This window comes from Dama dama, chromosome X, assembly GCF_033118175.1.
Source record: "Dama dama isolate Ldn47 chromosome X, ASM3311817v1, whole genome shotgun sequence".
NCBI classification, from domain to species: Eukaryota; Metazoa; Chordata; class Mammalia; order Artiodactyla; family Cervidae; genus Dama; species Dama dama.
The window spans coordinates 166,022,158-166,045,376 of NC_083714.1; the positions used below are offsets into that span (position 1 = coordinate 166,022,158).

General features: G+C 58.3%; 1 protein-coding gene across 1 annotated transcript in view; it reads left to right on the plus strand.

The window, feature by feature from the left end:
- Positions 1-1,514: 1,514 nt before the first annotated feature.
- PPP2R3B (protein phosphatase 2 regulatory subunit B''beta) overlaps positions 1,515-23,219 on the plus strand; it is a gene marked incomplete at its 3' end in the record, with an annotated part of 41,816 nt that continues 20,111 nt past the window's right edge. The window contains exons 1-2 of the mRNA XM_061137749.1: positions 1,515-2,596; positions 18,998-19,183. Of these exons, the coding sequence (XP_060993732.1) occupies positions 2,258-2,596; positions 18,998-19,183 (525 nt within the window). The remainder of the gene's footprint in view (positions 2,597-18,997; positions 19,184-23,219) is intronic.

The window sequence follows — 23,219 nt, forward strand, 5'->3', positions numbered from 1 at the left end:
TGAGATGGTGCATTATTTTTTTCAGTAGACAAACACAAAGTTTGCAATCATTACAAACACAAAATAAAATCACAATTTAACAAAGAGCTATTTAGCTGATGGCTCAGAAGTAAAGAAACCACCTGCAACGCAGGACATGCAGGTTCAATCTCTGGGTTGGGGAAGCTCCCCCGGAGAAGGAAATGACAACCCACTCCAGTATTCTTGCCTGGAGAATCCCAGGGACAGAGGAGCCTGGCGGGCTATAGTCCATGGGGCCGCAAAGAGTGGGACATGATTGAGCTATTATATACAACAAAGCTATATTTACACTACTGAGAAGTAAAAAGTGAGTGAAGTCACTCAGTGGTGACCAACTCTTCAGGAACCCATGGACTGTAGCCTACCAGGCTCCTCCGTCCAGGGAATTTTTCAGGCAAAGAATACTGGAGTGGGTTGCCATTTCCTTCTCCAGGGGATCTTTCTGACCCCAGGTTCAAAGCCAGATCTCCCGCACAGCAAGCAGATGCTTTATCATCTGAGCCACCAGGGAAGCCCAATTGAGAAGCAGGAAACTTTAACTCCTAAGAACTTAAAATTACCTCCTAAATGAGAGCAAAGTTAAGTGAAAACTTTTAAAGAGGGAAAAAAAAACTTACCAAAAAAAAAAAAACCTTATGAAAAAGGCGGTGACTGTGAGCCGTGTGGATGATTTATCAACAGTTAAAACTGCTGAAACAAGGTAGTCATGGGGCCAAATGTCATGTAAGTAGTTAATTTCGCCTCCATTAAAACTGATTATTTTTGCAATTACGAAAGTAGCTCATGCTTATCCTGAAAGGCCAGCTTGAAAGCAGTTACACGCCTCCAACGCATCATTAAGATTTAACATACTTAACGTAATCGTTGCGGTCCGAAGGGGCCCGTATTAGCTAAAAAACTTGGACTGGCCTCCGACCCCGCCTCGCGCTCGCTCGGCGGGCACGCACTGTGCATGCTCCCCCAGCAGCCCTTCGCCTCCAGCACACGGCCTAGCCTCTGGCTCGCTCCCGGCGGGCACGCACTGTGCATGCTCCCCCAGCAGCCCTTGTCTCCAGCACACGGCCTAGCCTCGGGCTCGCTCCCGGCGGGCACGCACTGCGCATGCTCGGCAAGCCCCCCCGCCCCGCCCCCCCGGCCAACTACCCGCCCCCCCGGCCAACTACCCGCGCGTGCCCCTCCCGACGAGCTCTTACCGCGCATGCGCGCAGCTCCGCGGGCGGTGAGGGGAGCCCGGGAGTCTCGTTGGCGCGGGGCCACACCCACCAAAAGCCTAAAAACTAAAAGGCCTAGAGTCCGGTGCCCGCCACCCCTCGCCCCCGTCCACAGTCCAGCTCCTGAGCGCCCTCCGGAGCGCCCACGCGGGGTCCCGCACAGCGTCCGGCCCACCCAGGCGCCCCGCATTGCCTCGGGGCGCTGACGGGCGGCGCCGTGTGATGACGCCACGCGTCGCGCTGACGCACGGCTGAGGCGACCTTCTCTGGGCGCTAGTCCCGGCGCGCCCGTTTTGAAGCTGCCCTGAGTTGGGCGGGTCCCCCCGCGGTCTGACCGCCCGCCTCAGCCGGGACCCCGAGTCCGCGCAGCCCCCCGGGGTGGGGCTCCGCCTCATCCCTGACCTCCTGAACCCCGGGCCGGCGACCCCCGCCTGGCCGGGTCTCCTCTTCCCCGAACCTCAGGCCCGCGACCCCCACCGAGCCTTGCGCCGCCTCACCCCTGACCTCCTGAACCTCGGGCCTGCGAAACCTACCGGGCCGGACCAGTTCCTCCCCGAACCCGGGGCTCGCGGTCCCCGCCGGGTCCCTGCCTCCTCACCAGACCCCAGGACCCCCACCGGGCCGGGCCTCCTCTTCCCCGAACCTTGGGCTCGCGACCCTCGCCGGGCCAGACTGTCTCCTCATCAGACCCCGGGACCCCATCCGGGCCGGGCGCCGCCTCATCCCGGACCCCAGGACCCCAGGCCCGCGACCCCCACCAGGCCGGGCCTCCTCTTCCCCGAACCCCGGGCCCGCGACCCCCGCCGGGTCGCTGCCTCCTCCCTAGACCCCGGGAGCCTCCCGGCCAGGTTCCCGCCTCTTGCCCCGGGGCCCTTGACCCCCCACTGGCTCGTGCCCTCAGGGGCTGGTAGGCGACCCCGTGTGTGGTCCATTCAGGCCGGACGTGGGTCCCGGCTCCAGGCACCTGTGCGCGAGGAAGGAGGGGGTGGGGGCGTCCCTCGGGAAGGAGGGCCCGAGCCCCGGAGATGCCGCCCGGCAAGGTCCTGCAGCCGGTCCTGAAGATGAAGGTGGACGAGCTCTTCCTCTGCTGGCTCAGTGAGTCCAGCACGCAGGCGATGCTCCGGGACTGCTTGCGGAGGATCCAGACGCCCGCGATGCCTGAGAGGGGCGCGGGAGACGCGGAGCAGCCGGGGCCCTGGCTCGCAGCCGCCGCCCCCGACCCTGCCTGGAGGCCGCACGAGTGCGAAGGTCCCGGGGCGCCCGGCCCTACCCCCGCGTCCACCGCGCTTCCCGTGGGAGCCGCCTCCAGTGCCCGGAGTGGGCCGCCGATTCGAGGGCCTCGACGATCCGGAGGGGCGAGAGTAGTAAGTTCATCTTGCTTCTGCTGACGCCTGCGAAGGTAACTGGTGGGTTCCCACCGACATATGGCTGGGGGTGGCCAGGCAGGTGGAGGAATGTCAAGCGTGCTAAGCACTTGAGTGTCTAGTCTGTCTCCTTCAGTGACCAGTGATCAGTTCAGTCGCCCAGTTGTGACCGACTCTGCGACCCCATGAACTTCTGCACGCCAGGCTTCCCTGTCCATCACCAACTCCTGGAGCTTGCTCAAACTCATGTCCAACCAGTCGGTGATACCATCCAACCATCTCATCTCCTCCCCCCACCCCCCAAAAAGTCAAAGTACTGTCTTCAACATCTTCTGAATTGATCATGTTTTTGGAGTTTGTTTACAGTTGGTTTTAGTTATGCATGCATGGCTGTTTTTTTCTTGCTCTGCTTAGTTTGTGAACCTTGACATTTTATCCCAAATTCGTCTGCCTTTGTCCCTGAGTCTTCTACAACAGGGCTTCCCTGGTGGCTCAGATGGTAAAGATTTGCCCCCACAATGCAGGAGACCTGGGCTCATTCCCTGGGTGGGGAAGATCCCTGGAGAAGGAAATGGCTACCCACTCCAATATTCTTGCTTGGAGAATCAAATGGACAGAGGAGCCTGGTGGGCTACAGTCCATGGGGTCGCAAGAGAGTCTGACATAACTGAGGGACTAACAGTTTTTCTATAATAAGGACAGTTGGACAGCAGTGCATTTAAAAGTTAAAAAGTGCTTCTGTGCTGGTTAAATGTAATAAAGCGTCTCCAGGTGTTTATGGAAAAAAGATATGAGGGAAACAAAAGAAAAACTGTGGTGGGTGCATATTGTTCCCTTTGTTGTTTTGTTGTTTAGTCATGTCAAACTCTTCGTGACCCAGTGGACAGGCTCCTCTGTCCATGGGATTTTCCAGGTAAGAATACTGGAATGGGTTGCCATGCCCTTCTCCAGGGGACCTTCCTGATCCAGGGATTGAACCCTAGTCTCCTACCTCTCCTGCCTTAGCATGCGGGTTCTTTACTGTTAGTGCCGCCTGGGAAGCCCAGATGCACTGAGGGTGGCGGTAAACAGACAGGAAGCTCGCGTTGCTCACCTCCTGCTGTGCAACTCGGCTCCTAACAGGCTGCAGACTGGTACCAGTCCATGGCTCAGGTGTTGGGGACCCCTGCTCTTGACATCTTGCCTGACCCCCCCCCCCCCAAAATGAGGAGGCGGTTGTGTGAGGAGAGCCAGGGCCTGGAGAGCTGACTGCAGTAGTGACAGTCCCCCATCCTCCCACCAACCCCCTGGTGCTCTTACTGGGATCCCTGGAATCTCATGTGGTGAGCCGTCCACGTTGTCACTAAGTGTGATTCATGACACAGCCCAATAGACAACACTGGAAGATGAACTCCTGTGTTTCATGGTCCCATAAATTGTGTGAGTCCCCCTGGGACTGGAACTGTTTACAGAAAATGCGGCTGTAATTTTCTGTAAAGGAGGGTGGCTTTGATGCCTGAGAAAGACCTCATTTATGCACGGCAGGCAGAAAGCCACAGAGCGTGGGTGTGAAGTTCCTCAGGCCAGAGTGGTGTCTCCCCAAGAACAGGTTCATGCATCGTGCTGCCCCGGGCCGTGGAGAGACCAGCTTCTGCCTGGAAGGATGTGACATGGCCTCGGCGGTGGGGCTGGAATAGTCGGGATAGGGGGGCGGGGGGTGTGTCTGTTGAACGAAAGAAGTGCTGACGGGGCCGGGTAAGACTGAAGACCTCTTCTCTGGTCTTCAGTTTCCATGACCAGATAGAGTAAGTCACCATGAGGACCTGGTTTTTGGTTTTTTGTTTTAAATATTTACTTATTTTTATTTATTTGTTTGACTGCACCAGGGTCTTGCTTGTGGCCTGTGAAATCTAGTTGCCTGACAGGTGATCAAACCCAGGCTCCCTGCTTTGGGAGCCCAGAGTCTTAGCCACTGGGCTACCAAGGAAGTCCCCTGAGGACCCAGTTTTGAGGAAAAGCAGGATGACTCTGTCTTAACCGTCCCAAGAGGTTTCAAAAAGGAATGACGGGGACCTGCCTGGTGGTCCAGTGGTTGACTCCACGCTGCCAATGCAGAGGGCACAGGTTCCACCCGTGGTTAGGGAACTAACATCCAACATTCTGCTGTGGCCAAAAAAAAAACTGTTGATGGACCTTGTCTGGGGCCTGAAGGTGGCTTTGCACATGTCTCAGTGAATGTGGAATTTATGGCTTCAGTTGAATTTTGAGAGGCCAGTAACCCAAAAAGGGCTGTTGTCATTGGGATAAAATGATAAGACTTCTTTGGCCCCGAGAAGTGGATAATTAATGTTAGGAAAATGTTCCTACATAAAATGCCATAAGAAAAGTTCTGAGCTTGTGTTCTCTAAGAGCTAACAGGAAGTGAAGAAACCTCATGTGGAGCTTCCCTGGTGGCTCAGTGGTAGAGATTCCACCTGCCGATGCAGGAGACACAGGTTCGGTCCCCACGTCGGGATGGTCCCCTGGAGGAGGGCATGGCAACCCACTCCAGTATTCCTGCCTGGAGAATCCCATGGACAGAGGAGTCTGGTGAGCTATAGTCCATGGGGTCGCAAAGAGCTGGGCGTGACTGAGCAAGTCAATAGTAACATAAGGGCTGTTTGTGTAGAATCTGCATGCAGCTCCTTTGTGAGACTTATATTTTCGCATATTTCTCTTCAGTCTTTGTCCCATTTTGTTGTTGGTTTAGCGTGTCTTTTGAACACAAAAAGCTGTTAGTTTTTTTTTTTTTTTTTAATTCTTTCAATTTCATTCTTTCATGGTTCTTATGTATTGCATCCAATCTACGCAATGTGTGAGTCTCCCAGGTTGTCAGGGTTGTCTTCTGTTTTCCTCCTAAAAGATTCCAGGTTTTCCCTTTTGCATATAGAGTTCTGATCCATTTCTCTTAAGTTTCTGTGTGTGGTGTAAGATATCCAGGTAACTAGTGGTCTTTGAAATCGCTCTTTTCCTGCAGAGATGCACTGTGAGTTACATGGTCGAAAATCAGTCAGCCTTGTGCATGTGGGTCTGTTTCCTGATCTCTAATCCTGTGATCTGTGTTTGAAATCTCACTCTGCAGCTCTCTGGGGATGAACCTGTGGAAAGCAGGTGGCGTACAGCCAACCCTGTTCTTTTAAAAGGGTCTGAGATTCTCAGATGTCCTCTGACCTCAGGCTATCCTGACGTTCTTATCTCCACGTAACCCTGAGAACCAGCTTGTCAGCCTCCACAGGAAAGCCTGTTGGAGTGTTTTTTTTTTTTTTTCTGTTGGAGTTTTGATTGGGGCTACATTGAGTCTGTAGATTAATCTCGCACCACTAATACCTTAAAAAAGTCGAGTTTCCAAGGCCACGAGCTCCAGATGTCTTTCTGTCTCCTTGCATCTCATCATTTTCCGTCAGCGACGTTGCATGCATTCCAGTGCTTCGCGTCCTTGATGAAATTTATTATCTACCTGTTTAGACACTTAGTGCTTTGCCTTTCTTCATAGATATGGGGTGTTCAGTTACCTGGTGATTTGACTTGATCTGACTCGGTACTGGTTTAGTCCTGTTTAGGGTCATGGTTCAGCCCTGGTTTAGGGCTCAGGTTCAAGCTGGGTTCAGTTCACATTCGGTCCATGTTCAGTCTGGGTTCACGTTCAGTTTGGTCCACATTCAGTTCACTTTCAGTCCACGTTCAACCCGTGTTCAGTCCAAGTTCACTGCGGGTTCAGTCAGTGTTCACTGCGCGTTCAGCCCGTGTTCAGTGCACGTTCAGCCCGTGTTCAGTGTGCGTTCAGCCTGTGTTCAGTGCGCGTTCAGCCCGTGTTCACTGCACGTTCAGCCTGTGTTCAGTCCAGGTTCACTGCGGGTTCAGTCAGTGTTCACTGCGAGTTCAGCCCGTGTTCACTGCACGTTCAGCCCGTGTTCAGTGCACATTCAGTCCAGGTTCACTGCGGGTTCAGTCTGGGTTCAGTCCACGTTCAGTCCGGGTTCAGCCTGTGTGTAGTCCACACTCAGTCTGAGTTCAGTCCAGATTTAGCTTCCTCACCTCCTGGGACCGCCTTCTTCCTGTCTGTCTCCAAGGTGGGTACAGCCCTGGGGGAAGGTGCGGGATCCCTATGAGGAGGAGGTGGGGCACAGGGTCTCCTGAAGAGGAGAGGGGCATGGGGTCCCCATGAGGAGAAGGAGGGGTGCAGAGTCCCCTGAGGAGGAGGGGCACGGGGTCCCCATAGGAGGGTGATGCAAGGTCTCCTGAAGAGAAGAGGGGCATGGGGTCCCCATGAGGAGAAGGAGGGGTGCAGAGTCCCCTGAGGAGGAGGGGCACGGGTCCCCATAGGAGGGTGATGCAAGGTCTCCTGAAGAGAAGAGGGGCATGGGGTCCCTATGAGGAGAAGGAGGGGTGCAGAGTCGCGTGAGGAGGAGGGGCACGGGGTCCCCATAGGAGGGTGATGCAAGGTCTCCTGAAGAGAAGAGGGGCATGGGGTCCCCATGAGGAGAAGGAGGGGTGCAGAGTCCCGTGAGGAGGAGGGGCACGGGGTCCCCATAGGAGGGTGATGCAAGGTCTCCTGAAGAGGGGCACGGGGTCCCCATGAGGAGAAGGAGGGGTGCAGAGTCCCATGAGGAGGAAGGACACGGGGTCCCCTAGGAGCCTGGCTTGGGGTCTCTGAAGAGGGCTCTCAGGGTCTCCCCGAGGACGTAGTGGTGGCTGGTCTCCATCAGGAGGTGGTGGCCGCCACTGCTCTCTAGATTGGGGGTGCCTGTGGCCGAGGGGTTCCCTGCGGCTGCAGGGCCCCGGTGCTCCCCTGGACAGAGGCCCTGTCTGACTGAGACCTGGGCCGTCTGCACCCCCACCCCGTGGCTGGGGATCCCCGTGTCCGTGTGTGAGCTGCGTCGGGCTTGGAGGCGGCACCCTGGTCAACAGCCTCAGGTGGCACGCGTCCTCCTGGTCCCTGGCACCGGCAGAGAGGGCCCAGGCCATGGAGGGCACTTGGCGGCGTCACTGCTGGTGGAGAGGAGCTGGCTTAGTTTTGGGAGACAAAGTGCTTTCCTGTCAGCTTTCACAGGACTTGGAAAGCTGTGCACACACCCCTCTCTTCTTACCCTCGCCCCCGAGGCATCCAGGGCTCTGGGCCAGGGAAGGCCTGAGGTCTCGTCTACGGCTGCAGGGGCCCGTGCCCCTGCTGGTTCTCCCAGAACGCCCCGCACGGTCAGGGGCCCGGCCCTCCTCCCGAGTCCTCGCCGAGCGCTGCTCCCCGACCGCACTGCCTCGTCCTGTGTCAGATGGACCCTGGCTCCCAGCTCCGACCCTCGCGCCGAGGACGTCCAAGCTCAGTCCTCGTGAGGCCCTCGTCTCCTCTCCTCTCAGCAGAGGGTCAGTCTCTTACTCGTGTCCGACTCTGTGCGACCTCACGGACTGCAGCCCGCCAGTCTCCTCTGTCCGTGGGATTCCAGGCGGGACTCCTGGAGTGGTTTCCTGTTTCCTCCTCCAGGGGATCTTCCTGACCCAGGGATCGAACCCAGGTCATCTGCCTTAGCAGGCAGGTTCTTTACCCCGAGTGACCTGGGAAGCGACCGACGTCTCAGGGAGACGCCTACGGAGTAACTGCTGCGTTTTAAGTCTTACAGTGGTTTCTGACTCCTTTTAAGATTTATTTACTTTTAATTGGAGGACAGTTGCTTTACAGTACTGTATTGGTTTCTGCCGTCCATCACCGTGAATCAGCCGTAGGTATAACATGTCCCCTCCCTCCTGAACCTCCCTTCCACCTCCCTCCCCATCCCACCCCTCTAGGTTGTCACAGACCCGTTTCTCTTTTCAAGACCCCGTCAAGCAGTGCTCCAGAGGGGCTGCACCGTGGGTGCTCCCTGCCTGAAAGCAGCCCAGGGTTCCAGCCCCTGTCCCCGGCGGGCACCCGACCGGCCCCTGTCCTTAACATGGTCTCTGGTGGCACCTCTGTGGCTTGCTCACCGTTTCCCTGGTGACCGTGATCTCGAGCCTCCTTGTCCTCATGCGTCTTCGCTCCCGGGGTGTCTTTGCAGACGCTCTTCCATTTTACAGACTGGTTTGTTGGTTTGTCTCATTCAGGTGGCAAGTTCTGTGTGTGTTCTGGGTATAACTGCTCTATTTATCACTATGGGATTTGCAAGCTGTCTCTGTAGCAGGTGACTTGTCATATGTTTCATCTCTTCCACCAGTTTTGCACGCGTTCTAAGTTGCTTCAGTCATGTCTGACTCTTTGTGACCCCGTGGACTGCAGCGCGCCAGGCTTCCCTTACCATCTCCCAGAGTTTGCTCATATTCCTGTCCATCGAGGCGGCGATGCCATCCAACCACCTCATTCTCTGTCGTCCCCTTCTCCTCCTGCCTTCAGTCTTTCCCAGCATCAGGGTCTTTTCCAGTGAGTCAGCTCTTCCCATCAGGTGGCCAAAGTATTGGAGCTCCAGCTTCAGCATCAGTCCTTCCAATGAATATTCAGGACTGATTTCCTTTAGGACGGACTGGTTGGATCTCCTTGCAGTCCAAGGGACTCTCGAGAGTCTTCTCTAACACCAGCTTCAAAGCCTCAGTTCTTTGGCACTTAGCCTTCTTTATAGTCCAGTTCTCACATCTGTACATGGCTACAGGAAAAACCACTTATGCTGGAAGTTTATACATCTTAACCACCACCATCATCCTCACACGTACCCCCTTCCCCTGGAAGCTACAAGTCTGACCTGCATTCCTCTGAGTTTGTTTCTGAAGCATAACTGACGTACAGGACTACATTAGTTCCTGGTGGAGAACATTTTGTTGGTGGTGTTTAGTCACTCAGTCGTGTCCGACTCTCTGTGACCCCGTGGACTGTACCCCGCCAGACTCCTCTGTCCATGGGATTCTCCAGGCAAGAATACTGGAGTGGGGTGCCATTTCCTTCTCCAGGGGATCTTCCCGACCCAGGGATCGAACCTGAGTTTCCTACACCGGCAGGTGGATTCTTTGCCCCTGAACCATCTGGGAAGCCCAGCGCAGAACACAGTGATTTGATATTTCTGTACGTTTCAACAAGTCTGCGATTTCTCACTGTGCAAAGACATTATGTAATAAGTGACCATGTTCCCGACACTATATCTTTAAGCTTTTTTTTTTAAATATTGATGTGGACCACCTTTTAAAGTTTTTAATGAATCTGTCACAATATTCCTTCTGTTTTATGTTTTGGTTTTTGGCCCCCAAGGCATGTGGGATCTTAGGTCCCTGACCAGGATCGAACCCTCACCCTCTGCATTGGAACGGGGAGTTGTAACCACTGGATCCCCAGGGAAGTCAGTTCCCCTAACCTCCTGGCCCCGCCTGACGGTGAGAGGGTGTGGCCACCCGGCCTGTCAGTCAGGGCGGCCCGGGGCGGTCCCGGGGGTGGGAGCACGCCCTGCCCCCCCTGGGAGGACCTGCCCAGCGGGGCGGGCAGCGCACAGGACTGGCCCCTCTGCAGCTGCCTCAGGAGCGCGCTTCCCGCAGGGTCTGCGGAGGAGCGGGGGGCGAGAGTGATGGGCAGACTGGCAGGGCCGCGCCTGCATCGGGCCGTCCCCGAGCCCCTGGTGCCCCTGCTGACACCGGAAATGAGAAGTCTGTCCCGAGCACGGACCCCCTCTCCCCGAGACCGTCCGCGTGTCTGCAGAACTGCGGGGATGTGGGGGTCAGCCGCCGAGCCCCAAGTCCCTGAGGATGTTCTGGGAACCGGAGGCCGGAGCGGGGCCGGAAGAGGGGGAGAGGCAGAGGGCAGGCACACGGCAGGGGGGTCCTGAGCAGGAGTTTGGGGCAGGTGACGCTGCAGCCGGAAGAGGCTGCATCCGTGGGGTTCCCGCTGGGGACACTCGGGGCGGGCGGAGCACGGAGACAGCGGGGACGGACGGTGCTGGGGAGGGGGCGTGAACCGGCTGAGCCCAGGGACTCCGGGCCCGGGTGGGGGAGGGACCTCCCTGGCTGTCCTGTGCTGACACCTTGGCCTCCAAGGGCTGGTCTGAGAGCTAAGATCCCCCCTGCCCCGGGGCCAAAAACCTAAAATGTGAAGCAGGAGGAATGTTGTAACAACTTTCTTAAAAACTTAAAAAGTGGGCCACATAAAAAATAATGTCTTAAAAAGCTTCAAAAATGCACAGTCCCCAGGGCAGCAAGCCTGCTGAGTGACACCGCAGCGGTGGCCACACGGCGCTGGGCCTTTGTCCGAGCGAACCCTCAGGGTGTGCGGACCGCACGCGCGCCCTGGGGAGACTGTGCGCTTCGTTCGCGTGGGCTCCTCACCGCGGTGACGTGGGCTCCTGTCTCTCACAGACGCTGCGCCCCGCTCAGGGTGTTCCTGACAGGGGAACCTGGGCCTGCGGGCGGTTCTGGACTTTCTGCCCCACGTTTCTGTAAGACACACATGGCTGGAAAAAGACGAGCCCCAAACCCGAAGTCTATCAGAGAGACAGGAAGAGGGTGGGTGAAGAGGCTCCTGACCCCCAAGGCCATTTCCCCAGACAGCTCTGTTTGGGGGGAAAGGAAGGGCGAAGGAGCAGGCGTCCCTGCGGTCCTGCGATGTCAGGGGTGGGACCCGCAGGCCAGGGGTAGACAGTGTGGGGGGCGAGGGCGGGGAGACCCGCCCAGAGCGGGCCTGGCTCTGCGGGGAGTCCATCCACATGTCCGGGCCCGGTTCCATTTTCATGGTGCCCAGTACAGGCCAGCCTGAGTCCTGTTCCGTCCATCCGCGTGGTCAGCTCTGCACCCGTGTGCACCCCGGAATGCAGTAAAACCCTCGCTTCCACCCGCACCCCGAGTTTTCACAGGAGAGCAGAGTGTGTCCTCTGCTGGTTGTCTGTACATTTGCCCAGCTGGTGGTTCAGACGGTAAAGAACGCGCCTGCCCATGTAGGAGACCTGGGTTCATCCCTGCGTGGGGAAGATTCCCCCGGGGAAGGAATTGGCCGCTCACTCCGGTATTCTTGCCTGGAGAATCCCACCGATCCAGGAGCCTGGCGGGCTACAGTCCATGGGGTCGCAGAGCCACAGACGACTGAGCGACGAACACTTTCACTGTTTTTTTCTGCACTCCTAAGTGCGCGTGGGTGGTGACCTCTAAAGCCCTTCTTTTGCCGCCAGTTTCCCGAGGGAACAACTCTTGAGCCTCAGGTGGCCTGGGGGACCGGGCGCCCGGGCCGCTTGCTCTGACCTAGGTTCCAGCTTAGTCCTGGGCTGGCTGCCGGCGTCCGGAGAGAAGGCCGGGTCCCTCCCGGGGGAGCCCGCGGGCGGCGGCCCCACAGCGGAGCGCCTCGGCCGCCCGTCTGCAGGCTGAGCCGAGCGACGGTCCGGGGGTCGAGGGGCGGCCGCATCCCTCCGCGCGCAGCGGGCTGGCCAGGGACGGGCGTCCTGCCTCCAGTCTGCCCCGCCGAGCGCAGCAGGGCCCTGGGAGGGGCCGCCCGCCGCCTGCTGGCCGCGCCTCCCCTGCCAGCGCCGTGCGCACCCGCCCTGCCGGAGGAATGCGCGCGCCCGGGGCCCGGCCCCCAGAGCGCCGGCCGGCGACGCATGGAGCGCGCTGAGCCCGGCCGCCCGGACCGACCCGACCCCGCCGGCCCCGGCCAGCCGCAGCCCCGCGAGCGCACCCGGCCCGGGCCGCGTCGGCCCATGCGAGCCGACATGCGGCTCCGCGATCTCTCCCTGCGCCAGGACCCCGACCTGCGGCAGGAGCTGGCCTCGTTGGCCCGCGGCTGCGACTTCGTGCTGCCCTCGCGCTTCAAGAAGAGGCTCAAGGCCTTCCAGCAGGTGCGGGCGCGGGGCTGCTGCGTCCGCGCAGCCCCGGAGAGGTCGGGGCGGGGGTCTGCCCGTGCTGGGGGGTGGAGGCTTCACCTCCGCTCGGGAACAGCGCCCCTTCGCGCGGAGAGCAGGTGTGCGGCCCGTGAAGTTTGTTGGGACAGCCGCTGTGAAGAGGCGCCCACAACTTTCTGAGAGTTTCGGCCGCTAGGACCGCGGTGCCTGGAAGACGCCTGCGGAGAGGATTGAGCGGGCTGAGGCGGCTTTAGCCCTGGCCTGCACGACGCAGTGGGGCTGCCGCTCCGCGGGCGCGCAGGCAGCACCCCCGCCCCGCGTGGTCGGAGCGCGGCGCCCCGCATTAACGCAGCTCTCTCAGGACAGCGCAGTCCGCCGCGAGCGCCTGTGGGGTTTGAGCGCTTTAGAGGAAGCGCCGCGCTCCGCGGTTTCAGCAGGCGCTCGGCTCTTAAACCTCTCGGTGCTTCTCCCCGGCGGGCACAAAAGCAAAGCCGGTCTCTGCCCGTGCCTCGTGTGTGGCTTATAAATTCGAGTAAGGGGACAGGGACATGTAGAAGCCGCGGCCACCCTGGGGTCTTCTGGTAACGGCAGGTTCTGCTGTCTTACGGATGTTTGGCACTGTGTGAATCGCTTGTATTTTCTCCCAAGCGAGGAGTTAGGTCATCTAGTGGCCTTAAGAAAACAAAAAGTCACCGAATTATATGGCCTGTCTGGGGTGGGAAAAGCTTGCTTCCTGTTGGTAGTTTAAATCGAGTTTTCCCCAGCCTGGGATTATGTCTGAGCTTATAGAGAGCTTCTGGGTCTTCTTTTTTCTGTCTGAGGGCTGTCTTTCTAGCGTGTGAGCTTTGGTCTGCCAGTGGGTGACGCTTGTAAGCCGGTGCCTCATTTGGGCAGGAAAGTCTGTTCAGACTCTAAGTGTGGGATCAGATGAGGCTGGTCTAGTTTTGCAGATGGAGGGGATGTCTGCTGGTTGCTGTTTATGTGTACATGGTAGTGCTGGGGTGTCCCTGGATCGGGGAGCCTTCCCCCAGTGGTGACTGTGCCTTGATGTTCATGGGGTGGTGGGGAGCCCCTGGTCCAGGCAGGAGCTTCAGGAAAGCCTGAGTTTCCCAGGACAGCTGTGCGTCTTATCAAGTCACTCGGGCCTTTCAGAGGAAGCAGTTTCATGTTACAGAAAACACATCCCGGCGATCTTTCCTGGGAATGAGGGTGCCTGCCCTGTGCACGGAGTGCTCCTCAGGTGTAGGCAGTGCGTGCTCCTCAGGTGTAGAATTTGGCTCTTGCGGGGGGAGTGTCCTGGGGAGAGTGTTGGGGAGGGGAGCTCCCCTGGCTGGCTTCATCCCTTCAACTCTCGGTGTTTGAGTGTGGACTGCAGACATAGCCTTGGGGATCTGCAAACCTCAGGTGTGTTCAGATGGGGTGAGGAGGGGATGGTGGGGGCCGTGCATGGGGGGATGGGGTCTGGAGGGGGATGGGGGGGTGTGTGTGGAGATGGGGTGTGGAGGGACATAGGCGGTGTGTGTGGAGATGGGTGAGGAGGGCATGTGGAGGTGGACTCAGCGCTTCACACGCGTGCACCACCACATTTGCAGCTTGGTGCATCCGCAGTAGGCTCGGCCACGGGAAGGTGTGCAGTGTGGCTGTCGTTGGGGGGCTCTCCTCTTCCTGCAGCCCGTGTCCACCCCCTGCTTGTGGACGCCCAGGCCAAGCGCACACTGAGCATCCCTCAGGCCCCCAGCTTGTCCTCGTGGTGGCCCTCAGCACGTGTCCCGAGCCCTCGAGCACCCCGCCCGGCTGTGCCGCTGCCCCCGTCCAAGCTGGGTGCTGGCCTCCGCCCCCGGGACTGAGTCTCCGCGCAGCATGCCCCGGGACGGGCTCCCCGGCTCCCCTCTGCCGTCCCTGGTCCTGGTCCCGCTCTCACCCGTCCAGCTTCCCCGTGGGCCCTTCAGGTGGATACAGGGGCCCACGGAGGGGAGAGCCCAGCGCTGGGACAGTGCAGGCTGTGAGCTCCCGTCCCCTCCCCTCCCCTACCCGTGCTGACAGCCTAACCTGCAGACTCCGCCCGTGTCAGACCCCGGGGGGGCGGGGGGTTGTCACATCACTGTGCAGGGTGTCCCTGAGTGTACCCCCTTGATCGGTGCTCCCTGGACCCAGGCGTCAAGACGTGGTCCTCCGGCCCGGAGCCCGTGGACTTGGGCCCTCAGGCTGCTCCCCAGGTCAATGCACCCAGCCCTGCCTCCCGGCTCCAGACCACACTGTTCTCTGCCCAGGGCGCACACGGCCCCTCTGCTGACTGTTGGACCGTTTGGCTCTCGGTGCCCATCAGTGGGCCGTTTAGGTCCTTGTTTGGCCCTGCCCAGCCTCGCCAGCCGGTGGGGAGGGTTCCCAGGCTTGGAGGAGGAGAAGCTCGGGCCTGCAGGGCCTCCCAGCCTGGCGCCGGCCTCCGCGGGCTGCCTCGGCCGCCTGTGTCCCCACACCCCGGCCTCCGCTCCGCTGGGGCCCACTGCAGGCTGCGCCCCGCGTGCTGCCCCGCCCCCGGCCGTGCTCCGCTCGCCCGGCTCCCCTCCTGGGTGCGCAGACCCGTGCTCATCCCCGCCGGCCCAGCGCGCGCCCTCAGTCTGCGGAGACGCCGACGGAGGAAGCGCTCAGACAAGCCGTGCCGGGAGGGGGCGCCCGGCTGTCCCCGAAGGCGGGCATTGTCCCCGGCGCGGCTGCTCCCGCCGCACAGCGACGCCCTGCTTCTCCACGAGGCCGTGTCTTGTTCTCGGCCGCGCGGCTGCGTGTGTCCGAGGGCCGCGGGCATCTCCGGTCTCCGCAGTCGCGATGAGTCAGCGAGCGCGGGTGTCCGTGCGGCGACAGAGGTAGCCGCCGGGAGCGGGTGTCGTGCTGACGGCCGCGATGCCCGGAGGCAGGGAGGCCTGGGGCGGGGCGAGGCCAGCACCCCTGCTCTGCGGGCTGCTTAGGGGGCCGGGCCCCGCCTGGGAACCTCGTGTGTGTGCGTGTCTCTCACACACACAGACCCACGGTTGTGCCCCTTCCACCTTCGTCGCGGACGTCAGCCGGCCGCGCCGAGCTCAGGGCGCCGTCCTCCGCCGGTTCTCTCCGGCCCCGGGAGCCCCGCTCGAGCCGGAGGCGGCGGCCCCCGCGGCGCCCTGTGTGCTGGCAAAGGGCGCCTGTCCCAGCTGTGCCGGCCGCGCTATTTATGGCCCAGAGATGACTGTAAATCTCCCGTGTCCGCACCCCGCCCTTGTGTTTTCCCGTCGCCCGGCCCTGCCTGCCCGCGCCGCACTTCCCGGGCTCCGGGGCTTGGTGGGCGCTAGGCCACGCCGGGGCGGCGGTCAGCTCGGGGTCGGCGGCGCGGCCTGCCGGACCCCAGCTCCGTGTCCCCCCCACCCCTCTGGAAATCCAGGCCCCCAGCCCACTCTCTGGGCATGAACACAGCGGTGCCTGCCTTCTTTCCATCGCTGTTGGCCGCTGTATCTATTTCCACTTGTCAAGTTTCAGCTGCTGTGTCCTGAGACCTTATGTGTGTGTCTTAGGAATAAATCTTACTTTTTTTCTTTCTGTTTGATCTTTGTGTTTTTAAAGTTAACTTTATTTGAGCTTACTTTTGGCCCTGCTGGGTCTTTGTTGCTGTGTGGACTGTTCTCGAGTTTAGGTGACCAAGGGCTGCTCTCGGGGTTGAGATGCGCAGCCTTCTCATTTGCGGTGGATTCTCTTGTTGCAGGCCACGGGCTCTTGGGGGAGGTGGAGAGTTGGGCTCAGTAGCTGAGGCTCCCGGGTTCTAGAGCACAGGCTCAGAAGTGGTGACGCATGGGCCTAGTTGTTCTTTAGCATGTGCAATCTTCCTGGACCAACATTGAACCCACCTCTCCTGCATTGGCAGGCGATTCTTCACCACTGAGCCACCAGGGAAGGCCCCGATCTTTGTGTTTTTAACTGGAGCATTTAGTCCACCTACATCTGTTACGACTTTGAATCCATTCCGGTTTATTTTGTTTTTCTCTATGTGCTCTTTTTTGTCACCTCTTTTTAAAAAATCTGTTTCCCCTTGGAGTACTTCCTGCCACGTCACTGCTCGCCCGATGATGTCATTTTTATAGGTACTGAGTTAATCCACATCTTTATCACCCAACTCAAAACCCTCACACACTTCCGTTCTATCTCCCTTGCGTTTTACGCTGTCATCTTCTTGGGAGTTTTCAGGAAGAAGTAAGATGATGTTCTTATGACTGGTTTCTGTGGTGGATGCATGTGGAGTTACCCAGGTAGACACTGCTCTCCCCGCCCCCGTCTTGTAGTTCAGATTTTCCATCTGGGGGCGCCTTGCTCCCCCCTGACGTGCACACCTCAGCGTCGCCTGGGCCAGGTGTCTGTCGCATGCTCACTTTGGCTTTCTGTTTGGGTTGTTAAAATGTCTCAGTGTTCATCTTGTGTGACAGCCTCCTCCTCACAGATAGAAGGGGACGAGGTGGGCGCTGTTTTCCTCTAGCTTCTAAGATCAGTTGCTTCTGTTGAGAGTTGGCTGGAGGATCAATTGTTTCTTTGAAGATTTCCCCCTTATCTGTCTTGTTTCTCGTGCCTGTGCTGCGTTTGAGCACCTGCTGGCTGCCTTTGGGTCTTCTGGTTTTGTCCTCCTGTGTCCAGGTGTGGGTTTCTTTCTGTGATCCTGCTTGGGGCTCGTGGGCTCCTGAGGTCTCTGACGGGAGGCTGTGTCATGGGTCCTGATGACCGTGTTACCTGGGGTGATGGCCTGTGTATGGGGTATGGTGGGGGTGGACGGGTGAGGTGGGGTCTGACGGGAGGCTATCATGGGTCCTGATGACCCCGTGACCTGGGGTGATGGCCTGTGTATGGGGTATGGTGGGGGTGGACGGGTGAGGTGGGGTCTGACAGGAGGCTGTCATGGGTCCCGATGACCGTGTTACCTGGGGTGATGGCCTGTGTATGGGGTATGGTGGGGGTGGACGGGTGAGGTGGGGTCTGACGGGAGGCTATCATGAGTCCTGATGACCGTGTTACCTGGGGTGATGGCCTGTGTATGGGGTATGGTGCGGGTGGACGGGTGAGGTGGGGTCTGACGGGAGGCTATCATGAGTCCTGATGACCGTGTTACCTGGGGTGATGGCCTGTGTATGGGGTATGGTGGGGGTGGACGGGTGAGGTGAGGTCTGATGGGAGGCTGTCATGGGTCCTGATGACCGTGTTACCTGGGGTGATGGCCTGTGTATGGGGTATGGTGGGGGTGGACGGGTGAGGTGGGGTCTGACGGGAGGCTGTCATGGGTCCTGATGACCCTGTGACCTGGGGTGATGGCCTGTGTATGGGGTATGGTGGGGGTGGACGGGTGAGGTGGGGTCTGACGGGAGGCTATCATGGGTCCTGATGACCCCGTGACCTGGGGTGATGGCCTGTGTATGGGGTATGGTGGGGGTGGACGGGTGAGGTGGGGTCTGATGGGAGGCTGTCATGGGTCCTGATGACCGTGTTACCTGGGGTGATGGCCTGTGTATGGGGTATGGTGGGGGTGGACGGGTGAGGTGGGGTCTGACGGGAGGCTATCATGGGTCCTGATGACCCCGTGACCTGGGGTGATGGCCTGTGTATGGGGTATGGTGGGGGTGGACGGGTGAGGTGGGGTCTGATGGGAGGCTGTCATGGGTCCCGATGACCGTGTTACCTGGGGTGATGGCCTGTATGGGGTCTGACGGGAGGCTGTCATGGGTCCTGATGACCGTGTTACCTGGGGTGATGGCCTGTGTATGGGGTATGGTGGGGGTGGACGGGTGAGGTGGGGTCTGACGGGAGGCTGTCATGGGTCCTGATGACCCTGTGACCTGGGGTGACACCCTGTTGCTGTGTCCCTCCCCAGATGCGACCCCTCCCAGCCCCCCGGCCCCGGAAGGGCTGGCGGGCCACCACACCTGCCCACAGGCCGCCCAGCGGGACACCGGGGGCCCGAGTGGTAGGTGTGTCGGGAGGTGCCTGGCTGACGTTAGCTGCGCCTGCAGGTGTGGTGTTGGCCCCTGTGTGGTGCCCGCCACTGCCCGTCTTGGGAGGCAGAGCCCTGGGGCCGTGTGTTTCCTGAGGGCTGTGCTGGCTGAGGCGGAAACCTCCGCGGGGCAGGGTGGGTGTGCGCACAAGCGGTCACAGGTGCAACCTGCCACGAGGGGACAGCCTGCCACGCCTCCCTTGACCTCCCGCAGGACACGGGCAGGTTCTCAGCAGCCGTCCTGTCCAGGGGGTGGCAGCCGAAGCAGGATCAGGGAGGCAGGGCAGTGTGGACCAGGCCAGTGGTCACGTGTGGTGCTGCGTGTGGGCTGCTAGCTCCTATGTCTGCGGTCAGCCCGCAGTGATGGTCTGGGTGCCCCGTCCACAGTGGTCAGCTGGGCTCGGGGCAGGCGCCATGGATCAGACCCGCCTCCAATCATGACACATTACGAGGAGGAGGTGGTCACATGCCCAGGCCCTCACTGAGCGTGGATCCTGAGGAGGTGATCACGTGTCCAGGTCCTCACTGAGTGTGGTCCTGAGGAGGTGATCACATGTCCAGGTCCTCACTGAGTGTGGTCCTGAGGAGATGCCCACGTGCCCAGGCCTTCACTGTCCTCTCTCTCAGGTCCAGACGAGGAAGGAGGAGCCCCTGCCGCCCGCCGCAAGCCGGAGCATCCCTACCTTCTACTTCCCCCGCGGCCGCCCGCAGGACACGGTGAACATAGACACCGTCATCACCAAGATCGAGAGGACCTTCGCCCAGTTCCCGCACGAGAGGGCCACCATGGAAGACATGGGCCGTGTGGCCAAGGTGGGTGTTCCCGTGGGCACGGGGGGTGGTCCTTCTTCGGTCGTGGCAGGCGCAGAGCTCGGCTTCTCTGAGTCTTCTCCCTGCCATCCTTGGGGCCTGAGGCACAGAGGGCTCGTGCTGAGCTCCATCCTTGCTGTTGGAGGACACGACAGCCTGCGTGCCGTCCCCAGGGCCTCGTGATCTTAGAGGGACCCTCCCCACGGGCTCTCCTCCGGCCTTCCCCTGTGTCCCCCATCCAAGGGATGCGTGTCCACTGTCCACACAGCGCATGTGTGATTCTGGACTTACCCTGAGTGTGCCCGCAGAGAGGTGCTCATCGCAGAGAGTGTGGCTCTGGACCCTCCGTGTGTACACCCGGCCGTTTGGTGTCTGCACCATCTCTCCCAGGAACGCGGCACGGTGTCCTCAGCCACCCCTTGTGGCTGGCTGGCTGCTGTGAGGGGCCCGGGGTCCCTGTGGTCCTTTGCTGTCTCACTCTGTGTGTGTGTCCATCACTCAGTCGTGTCCGACTCTGTGATCCCATGGGCTGTAGTCCCCCAGGTTCCTCCGTCCGTGGGATTCTCCAGGCAAGAACACGGGAGCAGGTTGCCATTCCCTCCTCCAGGGGATCTTCCTGCGTCAGGGTTTGAACCTGCCTCTCCTGCATTGGCAGGCGTACTGAACAGAGGACAGGCCCCCGCTTCACGTCAGTCAGAGGCCCCAGGCTGCCCGCCGGTGCCGTGCCCACATGTGGGGTCCCCGTGCTCCCAGCCCCCCAACTCTGGCTGTCGTTGACAGCTGTGGGCGGGCACCTCCCGTGTGTTTGATCCCCCGGGGGTCACACTGCTGCAGACTGCTTGTGAATTCAGCATTGGTTCTTCAGGGCAGTGCGGGGCCTCTCTCCTTTGTCCCTAGTGCTGCAGGCTACTTCTTTTTTCTCTGTGTCCCCTCCTCTCCCCACAACCCTGCCCCTTCGCCTGCCCTTCCCCCACCCTCCCTCCCCCTCCCATCCTCTCCTCCTCTCCGCTCCCCATCCTCTCCTCCCCTCCTCTCCCCCTCCGTTTTCTCCCCCATCATTCCTGCCCCTCCTGTAAGATCTCTTTCTCTTGGTCTTGGCTGCTAACTCTGTCCGTTGTGCATGTCCTGAAAAGTTCTGTTGGACTGTGTGATGAGTGACTCCACGTGCTCCCTCTGCCTTCAGTTTTTAGGGGTTGCCTTTTTCTCTTTTTCTAAAAGCTTTCTTGAGATGGAATGCACGTGCCACACAATTCACCATTTAAAGTCCACAGCTCAGCCGTTCTTAGTGTATTCACACAGTCTTGCAGGTGTCTCTACAGTGAGCTGTTATCACTCAAGAAAGAAACACTGTACCCTGTGGTTGTCATCGCTCCTCCCCTTCCCCTGGTCCGTAGGAAACCACTAGCTTGCCTTCAGTGTCTGTGGATTTGCCTCTTTCTGGCTCTTTGTGTAAATGGAACCACCCACTGTGTGTCCTTCTGTGTCTGCTTCTCTCACTGACCACCCTGTATTCAGGGTCCATCTGTGTTGCAGCCTGTGTCAGAGCTTCCCACCTCTTCATTCACTGAGTTGTCTTCCAGTGTGTGCATGGACCACATGATGTTTATCCATTCATCCATCTCTCCATCCATCCATCATCCATCCACCCACCCATCTATCCATCCATCTATCCATCCATCCACCCGTCTCTCCATCCGTCCACCCATCATCCGTCCATCCACCCGTCTCTCCATCCGTCCACCCATCATCTGTCCATCCACCCATCTCTCCATCCGTCCACCCATCATCCGTCCATCCATCCATCCATCATCCATCTGTCCACCCACCCACCCACCCATGTCCTGACTCACCCACCCAACCATCCCTCATCCATCCACCCATCTATCCACCTGTCAGTCTGTCCACCCACCTATCCACCCACCCAACCATGCATCCATCATCCATCCATCCATCCATACACCCACTTATCCATCCATCTGTCCATCCAACCATCTCTCCATCATCCATCCATTCATCACCCAACCACCCATCTATCCAGTCATCCATCCATCCACCCACTCACCCATGCACACACTTATCCATTCATCCATCTGTCCATCCATCCATCCTCCATTCATCTATCCATCCATCCACCCCCCTATCCGTCCATCCATGTACCCACCCACTCCCCTCCCCCAGTCCCTGGCAACTATGAATCCACTTCCTCTCTCCATGGATTTGCCTGTTGTGGACGCTTCCTATTGATGAATCACGCGCTGTGTGTCCTTCTGTGTTTGCGTCTCTCACTGAACGTCACGTGTTCAGGGTCCATGCGCATCGTAGCCTGTGTCAGAGCCCCCTTCCTGTTTGTTAACTTTCCTTTGCATGCTCACCCTTCATGAACACCTGGGTGGTTTCTGCCCTTTGGCTCTTGTGCGTGATGTCGCTGTGAACACTCATGTGCTCAGGTTTGTGTGGATCGATGTGTTCGCCTTTCTCTTGGGTTCAGACCTAGGGAGTGGACTGGCCGGTTCAGACAGTGACACTGTTGACCCTTCTGAAGAACCTCAGGACTCTTTTCCAAAGCAGCCGCCGCCGTTTACATTCCCACCTGCGCTGTGCGAGGGTCCAGCATGTTCCCATTTTTCCAGCACTTGCCGTCTTTCTGGCTGAGGACCGCCCGTGCCCGTGTGAGGGCAGTGCTGCCTCCTTGTGGTTTTGGACTGCATTTCCTTCCTGACTGCGGGCTTCCCCGCTAGCTCAGATGGTAGAGCCCGTCCGTGCAGAAGACCGGGGTCAGGCAGATCCCCTGGAGAAAGGAGCGGCAACCCACTCCAGTATTCTTGCTGGAGAATTCCGTGGACGGAGAAGCCTGGCGGGCTCCAGTCCCCGCTATCACGAAGAGTCACATGTGGCTGAAGCGACTGATGCTTTCCTTCCTGAGTAATGTTGAGACTCTGTTCATGTGCTTGTCTGCCGTTTTTATATATTCTTTCCGACAATGTCCTTTCAGATCCTTTGACTATTTTTCAGTTGAGGTGTTTGTCATTTTATTGTTGACTCATAAGCATTCTTTGTAGTCTAGATACAGTCCCTTTTCGTATATATATACTGTGTAAATATTTTGTCCCATTCTCTGGGTGGTTTTTTTTCACCTTTTTATTTTATTTATTTATTTTCTTTTTTTCATTTATTTTTATTAGTTGGAGGCTAATTACTTTACAGTATTGTAGTGGTTTTTGCCATACATGGACAAGAATCAGCCATGGATTTACATGTGTTCCCCATGTCACCTTTTTAAAAATTGAATTAGAGTTGATTTACAATGTTGTGGTAATTTCTGCTGTTCAACAGCATGCATTATGCACGTACGTACATTCTCTTCCATTATGGTTTATCATAGGATGTTGGATATAGTTCCCCCTGCTAGGTAGTAGGATCTTGTTGTGTATCCATCACATATATATAATAGTTTGCATCTGTTGATCTCAAACTCTCTGTCCATCCCTCTCCAGCCGCGCCCCCTCCCCCATCCCGGCAACCACAAGTCTGAGCTCTATGTCTGTGAGTCTTTCTGTTTCTCAGATAAGTTCATTTGCGCCATATTTTAGATTCCTTATATACATGATACCGTTAGGTACTTGTCTTTCTCTGTCTGACTGACTTCAGTTACTCTGATCCTCTCTAGGTCCATCCATGTTGCCACAAATGGCATCGTTTAATTTTTTGTGGCCTAGTAGTGTTCCATTATGTCTGTACCACTTCTTTATCCATTCATCTGTGGATGAACATTTAGATTGCTTCCATGTCTTGGTGGTTGTAAATAATGCTGCCCTGAACAGTGGGGTGCATGTATCTTTTTGAATTAGAATTTTCTCTGGGTACATGCCGAGGCGTGGCATTGCTGGATCATATGGCAGTTCTGTTTTTAGTTTTCTGAGGACCCTCCAAACTTTTTCATAGTGACTGCACCGATTTGTATTCTTACCAACAGTGTAAGGGAGGGTTCCCTTCTCTCCACACCCTGTCCAACATTTGTTATTTGTAGACCTTTTCAATG